We start from the raw sequence: 18,935 nt of genomic DNA, 5'->3' as shown, positions 1-18,935 counted from the left end.
TCTGTACATGTTCAGTACACACACAAATTTTTTTCCCAAATATTTTCGATCCACAGTTGGTCAAATCCACAATTGTGCAACCCAATGAACCAGAGGGCTGACTATATATGTATATATCATATACGTATTAAAATATTAATCAGTACCCAATTTTCTTATGTATATACATAGAAAAAATACTGAATGGAATGTTAGTATTGGGCAGTAGAATTCACATTTTCTCAACTTGTTCCTTATTTTCCACATTTGGGATTATGAGCTTATTTTACTTTTTAACCACCCAGGCTAGAGTGCCGTGGCGTCAGCCTAGCTCACAACAACCTCAAAATCCTGGGCTCAAGGGATCCTCCTGTCTCAGCCTCCCAGGTAGCTGGGACTACAGGCATGCACCACCATGCCCAGCTAATATTTTCTATATATATTTTTAGCTGTCCATATAATTTCTTTCTATTTTTAGTAGAGACAGGGTCTCGCTCTTGCTCAGGCTGGTCTCGAACTCCTGAGCTCAAATGATCCACCGGCCTGGGCCTCCTCCCAGAATGCTAGGACTACAGGTGTGAGCCACCGCGCCCAGCTTATTTTACTTTTTAAATCAGGCTAAACATCAGTAACAGGTGATATAGTTCCGGACATAAAGATGAATGTAAATCACAATTTAAACAACTTTCAAAACTGCAGATCCCTACATCCAAAAACTTTCAAAAGCATTCTAACAAGTGATAATCACTGTCAAGAGACAGTTTTCACACTCAGCAGAGTGGCAACAAAGACTGAAGTTACTAAATGTTACTATTACATACTGTTGTTTTTGGAATATAAATTGATAAAACTTCTTGAGAGTAACTTAGCAGGGTCTGGTAAAGTTGAAGATACCCTTATCCTAATTTTACTCCCAGGTATATACCCTAGAGAAATCAACAGTTATCCAAGGAGATTATTTATAGATACTTATACACAAAATGGTTACTGCAGCACAATTTTTAATAGCAAAAACTTACATACCTAAATGTTCATCAATACATGAATAGATAAGTAAATAGTAATGTATTCACATAAGAAATAGAGAGAGAATGACAGTGCCCTGCAGTGCTATCCAAGAGAACCTGCTACAATGATAGAAACATTCTGAATCTATGCTGTGCAATGCAAATGCCAATAGCCACATATACTTACTGAGCACTGGAAATGTGGTTAGTGAGTGAGACTGGGAAACTGAATTCTTGTTTGTTTCATCTTAATTAATTTAATTTAAATAGCTACCTGTGGCTAGTAGCCACCATAATGGATAGTAAAGCCCTAGAACTACGTATAAAACAGATGGCCTCACAAACAGGTTGCTGCTCTTAAAAAGCAGGTGGCAGCATGCATACAATATGCAACCAATTTTTAAGAAGTTAAAAAGCATAGAAAGCAATTCTATATATTGCTTGGAAATACATACATATGTAGTAAGAAGAAAAGCATGGGAATGAGATACGCAATTGAAGATAGTGGTTACTTTTGTTGGGGAAGAGATAGCCAGAGGGCCTCAACTACACTGGTAATGTTTGATGCTTCAAATTGGGTAGTGAGTCCACGGTGGTTAACAATATCACCCTTGATTTATGCCTAAAATATTGCACAATAAGTTCTATTTCATTGTTTAGATTTACAAACACATGATAGATCAGGAAGCCAAGCAGGGCTGTATCTGCCTTTTCCAGGTGTTTTTTAAACCACACACACGTACCAGCAGCCCTGGGGTTACTGAGCTGATAACGGCAGAGGAGGGAGAACAGGGAAAAGATAGAAAAGGAACACATGGATCAGTACAAAAGTATTGAAATATGTGCGTGAATTTTAAAGTTGGATAGTGTTTGTTTTGCTGATATGTCCCCTGACTTGCACTGATACTGCATGTCTTCCTTTATGCATCAAATATCACAATACAAAAACATAGACTAGACTATGCTGAGATGTTGGGAGACTTCCCCCCTCACCCCTAGAGCCCAGAAACTTATCCCCTGTGAGACATGACACCACTCTAGCACTCCCCACTCCAACTTACTCTCCTACCTGGAAAACCTGCTATCAGTATTCTACCAAACTGCAAATTTGTACCCTGCATTACCCTATTCCCACCCTTCCAAACCAAACGATTCTGGTATCTGGCAGGGTCTTGAACCTCTCTGGCCCAGGAGTTCCAGTCCAGGCAACTTGATTGCTTCTAAATATTTCTGGGCACCCTTGTCTTCTTCAGAATTCTGTTCTCTCAGCTCAAATAACCTAAACTATGAGAACTAATATATATAAGGTTAATTCATTTACCTAATAACAAAGAAAGTTAATTCAAAAAATTCTTTTTTAAAATTACAATAATCTCTTCCAGAGTTACCATGCTATACCTATACCCCAATCATCAGTGATAGCCACAACTACACTGAACAAACATTTTCTGAATATGACTATGCTAGGCACCAGGGTGGAAGTCTGGCAGCGAACGAAACTGCCCTGCCCTTATGGAGCTTAAAGTCTAAGGGGAGAGACAGCAACAAGTAATCTCAAGTGTGATGAGCATTGGAAATAAAGGTGCCATATGAAGAGGAAGCACTAAACTATTTCTTTACTGATGGGCATGAGAGGAGGATGAGCGCTATCAACAAAAGGCTCAGAAAGAGGGAATCAAAAGAATGAATCACCTCTCTACTGTGGAATTTCTCAACTAATTCATGAAAAGAGTATTAACAGTACCCCGAATTAGTCACCTACTATTTCAGGAGCAGAAGTAAAATTAAATCTGTATTTCTTAGCACGTTATGAACACATCCTACTTTGTGTTTAATTTTTAAAGAGCTATTACGGAGAGTAACCACTGTCAGGCATCTAATCATCTCTGGCAGCCCCCTAACAACACAGACAAGGCACAATAAAGAAATGTGAACATGGGACCATGACAGTGGCCTTTTATACTAAAGGTTTTCCAGAATTATCCCGATTTTGACATATTTTACCCCACCATTCTCAGAAAATGTCAAACTACCTTAGAAACTCCACGGGGATTCCCCTTGTTAAGGCAAGGAGAGCCTGTGCCCTCACCCACTGTCTAGGCTTCTCCCTGCCTATTCCTTCTTCCGCAGCTGTGTGACCTTGGACAGGTCGTTTAATTTCTCCTAGCTTCTCCATCAGCTGCAGATTAAGACAAGAGGACCAGATGTGCTTCCCTACACCCATACAGTGCCTTGCACATAGTAGGCATTTTGTAATCATCGAAAGAGCTGGCTGTTTTGGAACAAGGGAAGCCAGAGTGACTCTTTTTCTTTATTCTATTTCCTCTGGCTTTACTGCTTTGCAAGCTTGCCCTTCACATGCCAACGCAAATAACTCTTCCTCTGAGAAATCTTTTTGGATACTTCCTCCCCACCACCTCATTGCTCTTTCCTTTATCTGATGCACAGTAGTGTCGGTATCACACTTGTGCCCAAGACCTGACTCTGATGAATCCTGTCTCACAAGTTCTGGACACCAAAGGAAGCAAACAAACTACTGAGCACCTATTCTCTGGGCCAGGCATTTTCCTACCACACAGGTGCTAGAAAGGCCCAGTATCTTCCTCGAGGGTGTGAAAACCACAAGCTCTGTTTTTCCTCTTTGTTTTTTAACATTTCTAATTTAGGAGCACAATGTGTACCTTGAAGCAGATAGTGGCTTTACAACATTTGGTTAAACCTAAGGAAAGGGGGGAGGGGAAGGGAACCCTAACCAGAAACCTTTCACAGGAAACAGGAAGTGGCTGCTTCCCCACCCCCATCCTGCACTCTGAGCACAACCCAAATAGTTATTCTGTACAATTAGGCAAAAGGGCAGAATCTGAATCAAGGAATCTTTGAGTAGGAAAAAAACTTTGAAATCACAGGGTCATCTCTGCCCAAATAGAGAAGGCGTGTTATTATTATATTACAAGGTGGCAACGCCATGGCCAAAACCCAGTTCAGCCTAGTCCTCTCAGAGGGCTCCTGGTGAGGCAGCACAAAGACAAGGTTTGGAATCCCAGGGATTGTCACCAGGAATGCACTGAATGCCTCGCAACCTTAAGGGCTCAGGGTTGGAATCCAAGCCTGAATTGTCCATGTATAACAGCTGACTAACAATGTCAGCTGGGGAATATTTTGATACCTTCATGTAGGAAGAGGCTGCACAAAAAGCTCTGTGACTGTAGAGCCCTAAGGAATGGTACGCGAAGGTCGCAGAGTGCCTGCCTGGGCTGCCCACATTCTCCTCATAGCAAGATAAAGTGGCTCCCAAAAAAGGTCTCCAGATCCACCCCAGTGTGCACCATCAGAATTGACTCCAGGGAAACTTCCAGCTGTGAATGGCTAACAAAGCTAGGCTGAGCTCTCCCTATTTGAATGTGAAAGACCTGCCTCAATCAGAGAAGGCCCGTAAGCCATAAAACCCTTCACACCAAGGCCAAGTGTCACACTTGTAAGAGGGTGTGATTTATAAACTGACAGCACCCACAAAGCTGCTTTTGTACTCCTCCGTTTGTTAACAATTTATCTCCCCCCCACCAAACTCACGGAGCTATTCAGATAAAGCTTGACTGGGCCTCAAAAGGAAAGAAAGAAAGACAGAAAGAAAAGGACCCAAGTTTTGGCCAAAACACCAAGGTTCACTCTGGATAATTATGGTCCTGTGAATAGACACTAAAATTAGGGCTTAATAATTCCTCTGTATCACACTTACAGCATCAAACTATTCCAATACAAACACAAAAAGCAAGAGAAAGAAAACCTCCAACGCTGTCTTGCTGGAAACTCTAAGAGTTCCACTTTTGTGGTTTTCTGCAGTCTCTTTTGTGGTTTCTGCACTCTTTAGAATCCCCTCTTTAGAGCAATTTTAACTCTACATTCTGACCAGCTGTTTTTCTTTCTCAACTTTTAATCTACAAAGCAAAGAGTAAATATGGGCTTGGTGATGCCTTTCCTGTGAGTTCTACTCAGCCGATTTTGGCCCCTTCATCTTATTTTCCCCATCACACAGTTCCCTTCTCAAATTCCAACACTTGCCACAGAAACCATTGTCTTCTGATCCCTTTCCCGCTTCTTTCTATAAAATGAATTTAATTATTGTACCTGATCCAAATAGAACCTAAACCCCAAACATGAACTACACTAAAAAATATACACCTGAGCCTGGACAACAACCAACAAAACCTCCATCTCTACAAAAGATTAAAAAAATTAACTGGGCAAGGTGGCATGCACCCGTAGTCCCAGTTACTAGGGAGGCTGAGGCAGGAGGATTGCTTGAGCCCAGGAGTATGAGGTTGTAGTGAGCTATGATGACATCACTGCACTCTAGCCTGGGCAACAGAGCCACACCTTGTCTCAAAAAATATACATATATAATAGTGTGTGTGTAACACACACACACACACACACACCCCTGATTGGGCGTGGTGGCTCATTCCTATAATCATAGCACTTTGGGAGGCTAGGATAGGAAGATGGCTTCAGGTCAGTAGTTCGAGGCTGCAGTGAGCTATGATCATGCCACTGCACTCAAGCCTGGGCTATATAGAGGGAGACCCTGTCTCAAACAAACAAACAAAACATACCTGATAACATCTGTCAACACTGAAAGCTTTTCTTATTAAAGGTTGTTGGGTGAAAAAGAAAAAAAGGCAAAACTTTTTTTAAACAGGCAAAACAATTAGCAATTAAAGTTTAAACTGGCTCCTGCCCACTTAGGACTTTACTAAATTGTCAATCTAGATTAAAAATCTGTACAAAAGTAATGGCTTCTGCTCAAAACCAGTCTTTCTGATACTATTCCATATACCAGTGTTCAAAATTGGTGGCCTACAAACCAAATAAGTCCTCTGAGCATGTTGTTTGGCATCCACAGTGTTGACCAGAACAGCATTCAAATCAATTTGAGTAGGTTGTCAGTATGTAAAAGTTTGAGACAGAGCATACAAAAATCTGCATTTCTGATTCTCTCAAAAAAATGATATCTGGAATCACTGGGCCCACATTCCCTCATGGCAACAGATGGCTGGCACTAGGCAGGGGCAGCCTCTCTTTAGATGGGACAAGCACCAGCCCCTCCTTTCCAGGCTACTCTACAGAGCTCACTTCTCTCATTTGCAATTGTAATTGCCCATCCCCTATAAGGTCCCAGGGTTTCTGACCTCTGCCCTCCCTGCCATTACACATACCTTTTTGACCATAGTTGTCTCAGAAGAATCAAGTTTTGTTCTCTTGGTATCAGGTCCATCTTCTACTCCTTGGCTAACTTTGGCAACTTTGGTTTTCTCCCTAGAGGGTGATAAGGAAAGGAAATCAAGTTCTACCCTGTGAATCATGCCATTAGAATAAAATGAGTATCACTAGCTTACAGACAGTGGTTGAGGGTAAAAGCTTTCAAGTCAGACAGATCTGGGTTCAAATCCCAGCTCTGCCACTGATAACCTGATAAGTCAGTTAGCCACTCTGTGGGAATACCAATTGCTGATAGGATTACTGTAAGAGGAGAAATACAGTAATATGTACTGCTCAGCACATTACACAGGACATAGAAGCTCTCACTAAACAAAAGTGATTACTTTGGAGACATTCTATCTGAATCATGAAATAAACAGCCCAATTCAGCTCCTCTCCTCTGGTGTGGGGAGCTCATGTTAAAATTATCTGGCCTTGGCCGGGCGCAGTGGCTCACGCCTATAATCCTAGCACTCTGGGAAGCCGAGGCGGGTGGATTGTTTGAGCTCAGGAGTTCGAGACCAGCCTGAGCAAGAGCGAGACCCCGTCTCCACTAAAAATAGACACTAAAAATAGACATAAATATATGGACAACTAAAAATATATACAGAAAAAATCAGCCGGGCGTGGTGGCACATGCCTGTAGTCCCAGCTACTCGGGAGGCTGAGCCAGGAGGATCGCTTAAGCCCAGGAGTTTGAGGCTGCTGTGAGCTATGCTGATGCCACGGCACTCTAGCCCGGGCAATAGAGTGAGACTCTGTCTCAAAAAACTAAATAAATAAAATAAAATAAAATAATCTGGATGGGGCCAGGCACAGTGGCTCATGCCTGTAATCTTAGGACTCTGGGAGGTCAAGGCCGGAGGGTCATTTGAGGTCAGGAGTTTGAGACCAGCCTGAGCAAGAGTGAGACCCCCCCCATCTCTACTAAAAATAGAAAAATTAGCCAGGCGTCTTGGTGCACGCCTGTAGTCCCAGCTACTCGGGAAGCTGAGGCAGGAGGATCACTTGAGCCCAGGAGTGTGAGGTTGCAGTGAGCTATGATCATGCCACTGTACTTCTATCCTGGGCAATAGAGACACTACCTCAAATAATAATACTAATAATAATAATCTGGCCTGCTTTCTATTACTGTTGACTTCTTTATCCATTTGTAATGTGCCCAAAAGGACTAGATTTTCCTATAGCCATAAAACACTAGAGTTAGGAGATATCTGGAACATGTCTGCCCTTTCCCCATCTCAATTTTACAGGCAAGAAACCTGCAGACCAGAGAAATTTCAGTGACTTGCCTGAGAGGCTGAACAAAAGAGCAGTTTTTAGTCTCTTGATAGGAAGCTCCACCCCACCACACAGGGCCTCTCTCAGTCTCTCATTAGCAAATTGGCGGGGAGGGGCCAGAAATTGCAGCCAAAAAAATCAACTCATATAGCTTTATAATACTGTATCACCTGCCATCTTTCATCTAAAACTACAAATTCAAAACACTGCAGGTCCCATCATGTGAGGACTACCAACGTCTGCAGCCTCAGTGTTCAAAATGAGAGGATACGGTCTTTTTGTTCCACCAGAGCAGTCTCTGGATCTTGGTGCTTTTACAAGGTAGACTTTGACTAAATGTGCCTACAGAGTTACCCATCTAACTATTTTGTATTCATTTTACTATCTCTCAACCTGAGTACATACAAGACCAAGCTTACAATCCAAGCAAGCCTTCTCTATGCAGAAAATATGACTTCACCACCTGAAGTCCAGATTGACCAAATACATACCCAGGTGGTATACTCTGACTGCTGTAGAACTTTGCTTGCTTTACTCTTTAGATTAGACCATCATTTTGGAGGGCTGTATCTCCTACAGTTCTGAACTCACAATCCATTGTATTCAGTAAGTTGTTAATGACTCAGTTTCAGAATGTTCTAAGTATTATAGTAAAATACTTTCCTTTTCCTACCAGAAATAAAACTAAATTTTGAAAATGTTATGTTCTCCCCTTCTCTCCCAGCACTTACTCTACAAACTCATGCTCTCCAAGATTGGCAAATGTGTATCCATGGTAGCCAAAAACATCTCCTGTAAAGAATTTGATGCTATTTTTGTGACAGATCTGGTCAATTTTAACTATGATATCCCTGGAACAGCAAGTCAGACACACCTGCAGAAAGAAAGAAATTGGCTGGGTGTGAGTTTTGCGAACTGTGAATCACTGCCCTGATGTCTAAATAAATCTTAATGAACAGTCTCTCTGGGCATGTTTAAAGCCCGTTTCAAACTGGTACAACAGGTTCTTTGGGTCCTATGGTTAGAAGACAAAAGAAATGTTGTAGGTTTCAGTGTGTAGAAAATGTAAATTATGAGATCATCACTTTATGCAACCAAAATAAAATGTCTTTAGCTAGAAAGTAAAAGCCATTCGAATACATTCATTTCCCCTAATGCATGAACATACACATATTTCATAATTTGCATGGATAAAAAATTTAGCAATTATTTCTAAACTATTAAATCTATTAAAATCCAAATAAACTATTGTGAGAAGCAAAACCAGTTTTTTTAATTGACCCAAAGGTCATGTTTAAATATGAGGGCTTTTTTTTCCTTTCTTTTGATTGATATGTTAAGATAAAGAAGATAAACAAGTCCTGTTGAGATCACTTTTCCACAGATTGCAGTGTGAAACTTTATCTGAATTTAAGGACAAAAGAAAAGGTTACAGACTAAGTGACCTTCCATTCAGACTTAGACAATGAACTGGTGATTCACTCAGTGGAATTATCAGTGTTGCTCTGGGGCTTCTAGGTTGTGTTCCAGTAAGTTGAGGTATTGGAAATGGCTAAGTTCTACTGCACAAAATACCATCTTTCCGGGAGCAGCTTTCTGATCATGGTCAAAAGACAACTTCCAAATTGCACATGCTTTCTCCTGAACAAAAGAACATTTTCATTTGATAGACCCTCTTTGCTGTTGTCTAGCAGCCTGAATACTGAAATAACACTCACAGAGAAATGTGTTCCTTTAGTGTTTCAAAGGATGCAGCCACCCAAGGAAAAATCACATCTAAAAGGTAAGAAAGCCACAGGTGAACAAGCAACCAATTGATCAAATGGAACCCTGTAGAGTCAAAAGCAACTATAAAACCTACAAGGACCCGCCACACACGGCCCATGAGGCAGTCATCCTGGCCCCATGCACATGTGTTACACAATCAACTGGCCTCATGCTTCAGTTTTAACAAACCCTTTCTCTAATTCTACAAGTTCAAGAGACACCTAGAATAAACTAAACGTGGTTACTATGGATAAGAAAATGAAGAGACATGTCCAAATGGAAAGTGTCCCAATACCTGGAGTTAAAAAATAGAAGGGATTGGAAAAAAGAATACAGGACAAATGCACAGATGATCCATCATTCCAAGCACATATTTGAACAGATGCACGTATGAAATATAATAGTGTGAAAAACAAACTACCCAACCCAAATTCTAACCTCTCCTGTAATGAGGCCTTTCATTTAAAAAACAAGTAACTCATCTGTGACTATTTCACAGTTATCCAAGATTTGTTCAGCTTTTTTAGGTACAGGGAACTACGTCTGAAAGGTCACAGACACTGACATGTAATTGAATTTATCCTTTCACCTCCGTATAGATTTGGCAAAGAAACCCAGTGAGGTTGGATAGGCCTCATTTGGCTTAGGACCACGGTGATTTTGTCTAGTTATCCATGGCAACATGGTCAAAGTGACTGTGCAAAACAGACAGACAGACATAGACAGACCAAGATCAGGTGTGCTCTTTCTTAAGACAAAACACAAGCTGTAGTTTGATATTTCTAACAAAAAAATGCCTCTGCCACAGAAATTAATCACCAACTTGTTCAGTTTTCGGAAGAAAACATTTGCAATAACATGGATTAAAGCTATGCAAAGATTCTGGAAGGAAGACAAAACACCGAAGATGAAACCTGGTCTAGGGGAACATATGCCCAGAGAAGAAGCCAGCAGACAGCAAGTCGCTAACAGTTTCAGCAGATCCAACAGACTGGACCTCTCTAGCAACACATTCCTGCAATATACTAAGCCTAAAAAACAAAACAGCTTATAAATCTACTTGGGAAAAAGCTTAGAATTTGAGATGTGAATGCTCTAGCAGCACCTGGTATACATATAACTAATACCTTAATTTGCTTAATTCCCATAGATTTTATACTAAGAAACTTACAGCATCAAACTCAGTGAAAAATGACTCAGGTTTCTTCTCTATATCCTCAGTGTCCACCTTCACATCCACCATGGGGTTGAGATTCTGGGCTCTCTCCAAAGAGGCTTCAGCCCTATTTCGGCCAACAGACCCAGTACGAATCAGGAACTGAGCTCCAGGATCTTCCGGAGATACCTAGGAATAATATTTTTTCATTCTTGAATATTTTGGGAAAATGAATCTCAAAGACAACCTCTCAGTTTTAAAGGATAGCTAAAATACCCATCATCTAATTTTATTACTGTTCCTGCAGCAATTTGCTTAGCTAAGGGTTCCTACTCTCTCCTTCCTTCTGAGGCTTTAAAATAGGACATTAAACTTCTTTTACTGGTCACTGACAGTTAAAGAGCACCCCCTTGTGTTTACAAAAAAAAACTCATTCTAAACAGAGAAGTCCATGCTTTCCTCTTCCACTTAAATTTGTAACTGCTAACAAAACCACTGATTACCAGTGGAAAGAACTGACTAAATATCTACCATGTGCCCAACCCTAAGCATTCCAGCATATCAGATCAGTGCAAAAATCAGACACAATTAAGAATGCTCGAAATGAACATTTTTAAAAAAATTTTTTAAAGACAGGGTCTCGGTACATTGCACAGGCCGGCAGTGCAGTAGCTATTCACAGGCTCCATCACAGCACACTGCAGCCTCGAACTCCTGACCTCAAGCGATCCTCCCACCTCAGCCTCCCAAGTACCTGGGACTACGGGCACCCACTGCTGAGCCTGGCTTCAAAATGAACTCTTGGGCCGGGCGCGGTGGCTCACGCCTGTAATCCTAGCACTCTGGGAGGCCGAGGCGGGTGGATCGCTCGAGGTCAGGAGTTCGAGACCAGCCTGAGCAAGAGTGAGACCCCGTCTCTACTAAAAATAGAAAGAAATTATCTGGCCAACTAAAATATATATATACAAAAAAAAAAAAATTAGCCGGGCATGGTGGCGCATGCCTGTAGTCCCAGCTACTCGGGAGGCTGAGGCAGTAGGATCGCTTAAGCCCAGGAGTCTGAGGTTGCTGTGAGCTAGACTGACGCCACGGCACTCACTCTAGCCCGGGCAACAGAGCGAGACTCTGTCTCAAAAAAAAAAAAAAAAAAACAAAAAACAAAAAAAAACAAAATGAACTCTTGGCCAGGCGCCATGGCTCACACCTGTAATCCTAACACTCTAGGAGGCCGAGGTGGGAGGATTGCTTGAGCTCAGGAGTTCAAAACCAGCCTGAACTAGAGCATGACTCTGTTTCTACAAAAAAAAAAATAGAAAAATTAGCCGGGCATGGCAGCACACCTGGAGCCACAGCTACTTGGGATGCTGAGGCAGGAGGATTGCTTGAGCCCAAGAGTTTGAGGTTGCTGTGAGCTATGATGATGCCACTGCACTCCAGCCTGGGTGACAGAGCAAGACTGTCTCCTTAAAAAAAAAAAAAAAAGAAAAGAAACTCTTAAACTCAATTAAAATTCAGAAAGGAGAAGAGATAAGCGGAAGCTAGAGCAGAAAAATGATTTCATCCCTAAGGCCGGACATCAGTAGAGCAGAGCCTCAAAAGACAGAATAATATAATCCCCTAACAGCCATCAGTAGGATTACAGAGTCCATACTGCTCACAAAACACTTCTTCACACATCAAACATCTAAGTTAACCATTAAACTCTGCAAACGACCTAGCCCCTTCACCAAGACTAGTTCAACAGAAATCATCTCCCCTCATCTCCTACCAACTACCCACAGCACACACTCTATCTCACTTTCCTGCCTCCCAGAAAACGAGCTGGCCCTCTTCCCATGACAGACCCTCTACCAGTATCCCTGACCCATCATCCTGCTTCCTCAGGGTCTCATTATGTGCTGAGAGGCTGTCCATCACCATGGTTAACAGCAAGGGCTCTGGAATAATTCAGGCTGGATTCAAACCTTTCATTCAAATCCTTGTTCAACCTCTTACTGTGTGACCTTGAGCAAGAATACAGGGGTCACATGTAAAATGGAGATGCTAATAAAAACATGCACTTACAAATCACTCCATCAGTGTGAGTTGTTGTTATTATCAGTCCTCAGATCACACCTTCCTTTCTATGCTCTCTTCCACCCTTGCTACACATTCCAGTCTCTATTTTGGGCCCTCTTAGGTATAGCTGTCCCTATCTCAGAACCACTCATCTGTACATTCACTCTGTATAGCTCCATAAACCAACTCAATGCCTCTTTTAGTTTCTACCAAAATTTCCTGTTATTTTTCAAATCACTCTCACGGGTGCAGATTTCTCCTGATCCATTTGAGTCTTTTATCAAACTGCCTGCCATACATTTCCTCTAGGATACCCCAGAGGCCCTTCAGGGGCTGCCATACTTGCTGTCTCTGTTGATGAGCACACCAACACCCAAGCCAGAAACCTGCTCTTCCTATCTCTGATATTTCCTTGATAGCAGCCACACAGTGAGGTGGGTGAGAGCATGGGCTCTGGAGTCAGATGCCTGGGTCTCGGCCACACCACTAACTACCAGGAGACCTTGGGCGAACCAATACTTTACTTCCTTTTCCTCTGTGTAGTTTCCTTTATGTAGAACCGAGATGACAACAGGTCCTAGATTTCAGAGTTGTCATGAGGACCAAACAAGATGATACAACGACAACTGTGACAACGGTGCCCATGCCGTTCCGTGTCAGTTGCTCTAGTTATTCCTTGCATTCCTAAAGCCCCCCACACAGACCTACCTATTCTACCACCCAACATGTTTCTCACTTCATGTGCTTCTTGTCATCCCTATCACCAAGGCCATCGCCCAGACCCCTTTCACCTCTCACCAAAACTAATACAATAGCTTTCTAAGTGGTCTTCTGCCCTGTATTTTGTGCCAACCCTACTTTATACAGTAATTAGTGACTACAGATAAAAGTCCAAAGCTAACCAGGTCAGCTCGTCCCCTCATTTGAAACTTCAGTGAATCCTCACCACTTGGAGGATTAAGTAAAAGCTTACCATGGGGCTTCCTAGCAGGCCCTCCTGACCTAGACCTCACTTGCAACCTGGCCCCACCACTCTGTCTCACACTCTAAAAACACTAAACTGTTTGTTATAATCCATTCCTACCATGCCACTGGATGCCTTTGGGCCACTGCTAATGTCCCCTGCCTAAAACATAGCCCCTTAACTTGATAAACCCCTCCTTGTTCTTTAAGAACACACTGGAACTCCAGGAAACCTTTCATGTGTCTCTCTACCACAACCTGAGTCAGGTAGCTTGCTCTGGTTTCTGAATAAAACTTGAGAATGGAAGCCAGGCACAGTGGTACACACCATAGGCCAAGCTACTCGAGAGGCTGAAGTGGGAGGATCCCGTGAGCCCAGGAGTTCGAGGCTACAGTGCACTACGATAGATCCTATGAATAGCCAATGCACTCTAGTCTGGGCAACACAGTGAAACACAATGTCTTAAAAAAAAAAAAAAAAAAACTTGTGGCCAGGTGCGGTGGCTCACACCTATAATCCCAACACTTTGGAAAGCCAAGGTGGGGGATTGCTTGAGGCCAAGAGTTTTAGAATAGCCTGGGCAACAAAGTTAGACTGTGTCTCTACAAAAAAATTAAAAATTAGCCACCCATGGTGGTGCATACCTGCAGTCCTAGCTACTCAGGAGGCTAAGGCAGGAGGATAACTTGAGCCCAGGAACTCCAGGATATAGTGAGCCATGATCAGGTCACTGCCCTCCAACCTGGGCCACAGAGCAAGACCTTGTCTCAAAATAAATAAATAAATAAAAATAAAAAAAATAAATAAATAAACCAACTTGAGAATGGGAAACAAACCTTGACCTAGCAGACTTCAGGGTACCCAGTAGGTGCTCTCAGATACTTGTTGAATGTAAGCCAAATAAAAAGCTCTAAGAGCCAGGCATTAACATCTTCATTTTAGAGATGAACAAACTGAGTCTGAGAAGTTTAAATCCCTTTTCCAGCTTGAGGAGCTGGGATTTTGAGCCCAAGTCTGCATGATTCCAAAGCCTTTGCACTGTTGTAGCACTGCCTCCCTGGGGAGCTCCTAGTTAGGGAAAGAGCACAAATAAATTGCAAAGGGGAGAATAATCACAGCGTGTTCACAAACCATTAAATTTATCTAATGGAAATCAGGCTGGGTAAGTTGATGGGGACCAGGCCATATGAAACCAGTGGTTCTCAACCCTTCCTGGCTATTAGACTCACCTTGAGAACTTTTATTTTTAATTAACTCCCTGGGCCAGGAGTGGTGACTCATGCCTATAATCCTAGAACCTTGGGAGGCCGATGCAGGAGGATCACTCCAGCCCAGGACTTTGAGATTACAGTAAGCTATGATCACACCACTGCCCTCTAGTCTGGGTGACCATGTCTCTTAAAAAAAAAAAAAGCCACAAAGCCTACCGATTATTCTAAAGTGTAGCTGGGGTTGAGAATCACTGTGTCAGGCAGGTGGAAGGCACTGTAAGACCGCCCAGGAAAGAGACGAGGGATGACAATCAGCCTGTTTACTCTACCACTAGGCAGCACTCATCACACTGTGCCGAAGTGGGGTCAAAACCACACCTCTCATTGTTATATGAGTGTCCCCCATTCTCAGGTTCATGTAACCAGATGCGGAAGTCACAATCCCCACATGGTTTCATTTTTCCACACCAAGGACCTTCTTAGGCATCATCCTTCCTTAGGTCTCTGCTCTTAATCCTCTTCTACACAAATTCTTCCCCAAGATGGGGTGGTCCTGCCTCTAGAGGGCACTGCGGTTGGAGAGATGTCAAAGCAGTCAGTGCCCAGACCATTAAAAACCAGGCAGCTTGCTTGCAGGAATTTTCTTCTTAGGTTTTTAAATTCTATTCAAAATCCAACTTATGGCTGTGATGTTAAGTGAGCCAACCCACATTCCTCTTGATATTGTAGTAATAATTTTAAAAAAATAATTCCAGGGCCGGGCGAGGTGGCTCACGCCTGTAATCCTAGCACTCTGGGAGGCCGAGGTGGGCGGATCGTTTGAGCTCAGGAGTTCGAGACCAGCCTGAGCAAGAGCGAGACCCCATCTCTACTAAAAAAATAGAAAGAAATTATATAGACAGCTAAATATATATATAGAAAAAATTAGCCGGGCATGGTGGCACACGCCTGTAGTCCCAGCTACTCGGGAGGCTGAGGCAGTAGGATTGCTTGAGCCCAGGAGTTTGAAGTTGCTGTGAGCAAGGCTGACGCCACGGCACTCACTCTAGCCCGGGCAACAGAGCGAGACTCTGTCTCAAAAAAAAAAAAATAATAATAATAATTCCAGGTTATTGTTTCTCTCCTGAACCCCGAAACAAGGTGAGCTTTTAAAACTTTCATTAACATTCACTTTTGTCCACAGAGCCTATACTTTACACTGTGTGCTAGTTACTTAGTCTCATGACAGAAACCCTGTTCATTGCCTAAAATGAAAGATACAAATAATATAATGTGACATCACAATCTTTGAAGTATTTTACCCCCCAAGAAAAGCCATGATTTCTGGAATTTGCTTTAAAACGTTGTCAAAAAAAAAAAAAAAAAAAAAAAAAAAAAGGAAGGAGATTAAAAAATCCAACAGGAAAGTTGTCTTTTTAAAATAAAAAAAAAAAAAAAAAATTCAACAAAATATCAGTATCTGGAGAAGCCAGGCAGATGGGTATCAAGTACTAATATTATTCTCTCTACTTTTATATACATTTGAAATTTTTTATAAAAGAAAACTAAAATGTCACTGAGGCATAAGGATGTAGTGAAAGCACTTATTTTCACCTTGACCATGAGGCAGTCAAAGCTACGCTGGAGTTGGGCACTTCTATTAACATATTATTAATCAAACAGCACTACGTCAGATAATTAGTATTAAATGCTTATTATGTACAAGCACGATGCTATGCAGTCCACACACATTCTCTCTAAACCGTTTTTCAAAATAACATCTGTGGACTATATACATCAAAATCTCCTGAGACACCTTTTCAATGTACATATTCTTGAGCCTCATCTCAGACCTAAATCAGAATCACTGGGGATGAAGGCCACACCCTAACAAAGCCTCCCGGGAACTCTATATTTTCAATTAATCAGGTAGTTTTTAGACACAAATGGAAAACCACTTCTCTACTCCTCACAAGCACCCTCCAAGGGAGATGTTACTAACTCCATTTTACAGACAGGCAAGCTCAACGAGGTGATGTGAATCTCCAGGTCACCCAGCTAGATGCAGTGGAGCTGGAATTCGAAACCAGCGCCAGCACCTTCAATCTCCAAAGGCTACAGTTCCATTCATGCTAGCCCTCCTTTCACAGCCCTGATGGCACAAGCAGGCACTCACAGGATCTGTACTGTTCATACTGAAGAGGGGAGCTGGAGCAGGGGAATGAGGAGGTGATAACATCGCACCTGTTCGTGATCCAGCATGGTCAGTCCTTTCACTCCTGCCAGGATGAGATTCTTGGCAATTTCAGCCCCAAGTCCTTTCATGCCGACAAGAAGCACCCGGGAGGCCCGCAACCTGTAAGGCAGACATTGTGAACCTGATGATACAGAACAGTGAAGCTTGATGGATCACAGAAGAACAAATCAACAGGGAAATCATTTTGGTTTTCTATAGTGAAAACTGAAGCATCACAGCCTCAAATCTATACAGGCTCCAATCCATACTGCAAAGAACAATTCATTCAACAAATATTTATTGAGTATCTACTAAGCCAGACACCCCTCTAAGTTAGTGTGCAAATACAGCAGTGAGACAGACATAGTCCCTGCCGTCCCAGAGGAGGAGACAGCTAAACAAATACGGAGATAAATAATACAACAAAAAGTGCTGAAAGGCCAGGTGAGGTGGCTCACACCTATAATCCCAGCACTCTGGGAGGCCAACGTGGGAGCATCACTTGAGCTCAGGAGTTCAAGACCAGCCTGCGCAAAAGCAAGACCCTGTCTCTACTAAAAATACAAAAATTAGCCAGGCTAGAGGCACACTGCACTCCTGTACTCCCAGGTACTCGGGAGGCTGAGGCAGGAGGACCACTCAAGCCCAGGAGTTTGAGGTTGCAGTAAGCTACAATGACACCACTGCACTCTACCCAGGGCAACAGAGCAAGACTCTGTCTTTAAAAAAAAAAAAAAAAAGTGCTAAAAATCAACCATGATAAGGATCAAGGATGTTGGACGATGCTATTTTAGACAGAGTGATCATAAAAGCCTTTCTGAGGAGGTGGTATTTGAGCGAAAATCAAAACGAAATAAAGGACGACGACACAGATATTTGAGAGCAGAGCATTTGAGACAGAGAGGCTAAAGAGTTGGAAATGAGGACAGACAGAACCAGGGGCCCCATCATGAAGGCAATGGAAGGATTCTGGATTATCTTCTAAGCATGATGGAAAGCTAGGGGGCAGGAGTCACTCAAGGGAGAGAGGATGGTGGTGGCTCAGACTAGTATGATAGCAGAAGAGGTGGTGAGGAGGGATTTAAGCTATAACACACAAGCAAAATACATGGTGGCAAGAAAAGAGGATATGTACAGGAATTGTTTAGATCTTCCTAAGTCTGTAAAACGACAGAATATGAGGCTTAAAAAAGGCATTCAGGACCAGCCACAGTGGCTCATGCCTGTAATACCAGCACTTTAGGAGTCAAACGCAGGAGCTCAGGAGTTCGAGACCAGCCTGGGCAACATAGTGAGGCCCCAGTTCTACAAAAAATTTTTAAAAAGAAGAAAATTAGCTGGATGTGGCATGCACCTGTAGTCCCAGCTACTTGAGAGGCCAAGGTAGGAGGGTTGCTTGAACCCAGAAATTCGAGGTTACAGTGAGATATGATTGCACCATTGCACTCCAGCCTAGGTGACAGAGCAAATTTAAAAAAATTTTTTTTAAATACAAAAAGGCAGAGTGGGCACAGTGGCTCAACCCTGTAATCCTAACACCCTGGGAGGCCGAGGTGGTAGGATTGCTTGAGCTCAAGAGTTCTAGACCAGCCTGAGCAAGAGTGAGACCCCATCTCTACTAAAAATAGACAAAATTAGCCAGGCGTGGTGGTGCGTACCTGTAGTCCCAGCTACTTGGGAGGCTTAGGCAGGAGGATCTCTTGAGCCCAGGAGTTTGAGGTTGCTGTGAGCTATGCTGCCATGGCACTCTAGCCTGGGCAATAGAATGAGACTCTGTCTCAAAAAATAAAAATTAAAAAAATGAAATAAAAATTAAAAAAGGCAGTCAGAGGTTGGGCCATCCCAAGACTTCACTCAACAGGAGGAAAAATAGGTCTACTATATCTTATCTAAAATCTCTTGAACCAGAAGTGTTTCAGAATCATAGTTTTTCAGATTTGAGAAAGGAGATATAGACTTTATATCATGTATCATGAAACAACCCATCAGAATGTTGGGCAGCATCCTGTAAACAAACTCATTAATATTTCTGCAGCAAATG

At 42.4% G+C, this 18,935-nt stretch overlaps 1 protein-coding gene across 3 annotated transcripts in view; it reads right to left on the bottom strand.

Moving 5' to 3' along the window:
* Positions 1-18,935, bottom strand: part of SAE1 (SUMO1 activating enzyme subunit 1) — a 68,639-nt gene that overhangs the window by 38,476 nt on the left and 11,228 nt on the right. For all 3 annotated transcript variants that reach the window (XM_069457028.1, XM_069457030.1, XM_069457029.1), the window contains exons 2-5: positions 16,903-17,014; positions 10,462-10,635; positions 8,255-8,397; positions 6,200-6,299 (exon numbers count right to left, since the gene is read on the bottom strand). In XM_069457028.1, the coding sequence (XP_069313129.1) occupies positions 6,200-6,299; positions 8,255-8,397; positions 10,462-10,635; positions 16,903-17,014 (529 nt within the window). The remainder of the gene's footprint in view (positions 1-6,199; positions 6,300-8,254; positions 8,398-10,461; positions 10,636-16,902; positions 17,015-18,935) is intronic.

The sequence above is a fragment of the Eulemur rufifrons genome, chromosome 24, assembly GCF_041146395.1.
Source record: "Eulemur rufifrons isolate Redbay chromosome 24, OSU_ERuf_1, whole genome shotgun sequence".
NCBI lineage: Eukaryota > Metazoa > Chordata > Mammalia > Primates > Lemuridae > Eulemur > Eulemur rufifrons.
This window is presented reverse-complemented; position numbering and strand designations above follow the sequence as displayed.